This window comes from Meleagris gallopavo, unplaced genomic scaffold (assembly GCF_000146605.3).
Source record: "Meleagris gallopavo isolate NT-WF06-2002-E0010 breed Aviagen turkey brand Nicholas breeding stock unplaced genomic scaffold, Turkey_5.1 ChrUn_random_7180001949908, whole genome shotgun sequence".
NCBI lineage: Eukaryota > Metazoa > Chordata > Aves > Galliformes > Phasianidae > Meleagris > Meleagris gallopavo.
Genome location: NW_011211302.1, coordinates 1 through 1773, shown reverse-complemented (window position 1 = coordinate 1773; position 1773 = coordinate 1). Strand labels below are relative to the sequence as shown.

Genomic DNA, 1773 nt, shown 5'->3' with positions numbered 1-1773 from the left:
CCCCCCCCACAGCCTGCTTCCTGGACTCCATGGCCACGCTGGGTTTGGCTGCTTACGGTTACGGGATCCGCTACGAATTTGGGATCTTCAACCAGAAGATCGCGGGCGGATGGCAGGTGGGGGAGGAAGGGGCGCTGTGGGACCGTATGGGGTGTCTGTAGGTCCTTATGGGGTCTCTGGGGGGCGCTGTGGGTCCTTATAGGGTGGCTGTAGGTCCTTATGGGGTCTCTAGGGGGCGCTGTGGGTCCTTATAGGGTGTCTGTAGGTCCTTATGGGGTCTCTAGGGGGCGCTGTGGGTCCTTATAGGGTGGCTGTAGGTCCTTATGGGGTCGCAGTGGGGCACTGTGGGTCCTTATAGGGTCTCTGTAGGTCCTTATGGGGTCACTGTGGGGCACTGTGGGTCCTTATAGGGTGGCTGTAGGTCCTTAAGGGGTCCTTATGGGGTCGCTGTGGGGCGCTGTGGGTCCTTATAGGGTCTCTGTGGGGTCTCTGTGGATCTCTATGGGGTCTCTCTCCATGGGGTCCTTATGGGGGCTCTATGGGGTCTCTGTGGGTCCTATGGGGTCCCTATGGGGTCTTTATGGGGTTTCTGTTGTGTCCCTATGAGGTTTCTATGGGGTCTGTAGGGGATCTCTGTGGGGTCCCTATGGGGTCCCTTTGGGTTTTTATGGGGTCTCTGTGGGGTCCCTATGGGATCTCTATGGGTCCCTATGGGGTCTCTCTGTATGGGGTCTGTATGAGGTCCCTATGGGTCCCTATGGGGTCTGTATGGGGTCTCTCTGTATGAGGTCCCTATGGGGTCGCTATGGGGTCACTACGGGGTCTTTACGGGGTCTGTGTGCGGCGCCCCCCGCAGGTGGAGGAGGCTGACGACTGGCTGCGCTACGGGAACCCGTGGGAGAAGGCGAGACCCGAGTACACGATTCCTGTGCACTTCTACGGGCGCGTGGAGCACTCGCACGACGGCGCCAAGTGGCTGGACACGCAGGTGTGCAAGGGCGGGGGGGCGTGCGAGGGGGGGGCGAGGGTGCGTAAGTGGCTGAGTGCGTGTGCAAGGGGTGTGAGTGTGCAAAGGGGTGAGTGTGTGGGGGGCTGGGTGTGTGAGGTGTGGGTGTGCGAGGGGTGTGAGTGTGCGAGGGGTGGGCGTGCGAGAGATGTGAGTGTGCAACAGGGGGTGGAGCGAGCGTGCAAGAGGCGTGCGAGGGGCGTGCAAGAGATGTGAGCGTGCCATGGGGTTGGAGCAAGCGTGCAAGAGGTGTGTGAGGGGCGTGCGAGAGATGTGAGCGTGCAACAGGGGGTGGAGCGAGTGTGCAAGATGGGCACAGAGCGTGAGGGGGGTCAGGAGTGGAGCGAGCGTGTGAGGGGCGTGCGAGAGATATGAGCGTGCCATGGGGTTGGAGCGAGTGTGCAGGAGGCGTGCGATGGGTGTGCGAGAGATGTGAGCGTGCAACAGGGGGTGGAGCGAGCGTGCAAGATGGGCACAGAGCGTGAGGGGGGGCAGGGGTGGAGTGAGCGTGCAAGAAGCGTGCGAGGGGCGTGCGAGAGATGTGAGTGAGATGGGGGATGGAGCGAGCGTGCAAGAGGCTTGTGAGGGGCGTGCGAGAGATGTGAGCGTGCCACGGGGTTGGAGCGAGCGTGCAAGAGGTGTGCGAGGGGCGTGCAAGGGGTATGAGTGTGCAACAGGGGGTGGAGCAAGTGTGCAAGAGGCGTGCGAGGGGCGTGTGAGGGGTGTGAGTGTGCACTAGGGGGTGGAGCGAGCGTGCAAGAGGCGTG

The 1773-nt window shown here is 62.3% G+C and overlaps 1 protein-coding gene across 1 annotated transcript; it reads left to right on the top strand.

Annotated features, from left to right (window-relative positions):
* Positions 1-15: 15 nt before the first annotated feature.
* Positions 16-1031, top strand: LOC104916870 (glycogen phosphorylase, muscle form-like; the record flags this gene model as incomplete). Its single annotated transcript, XM_010727905.2, has 2 exons — positions 16-116; positions 857-1031. Coding segments are annotated over exons 1-2 (262 nt in total), but the record flags the coding sequence as incomplete, so codon positions are not given.
* Between the last annotated feature and the right edge of the window lie 742 nt (positions 1032-1773).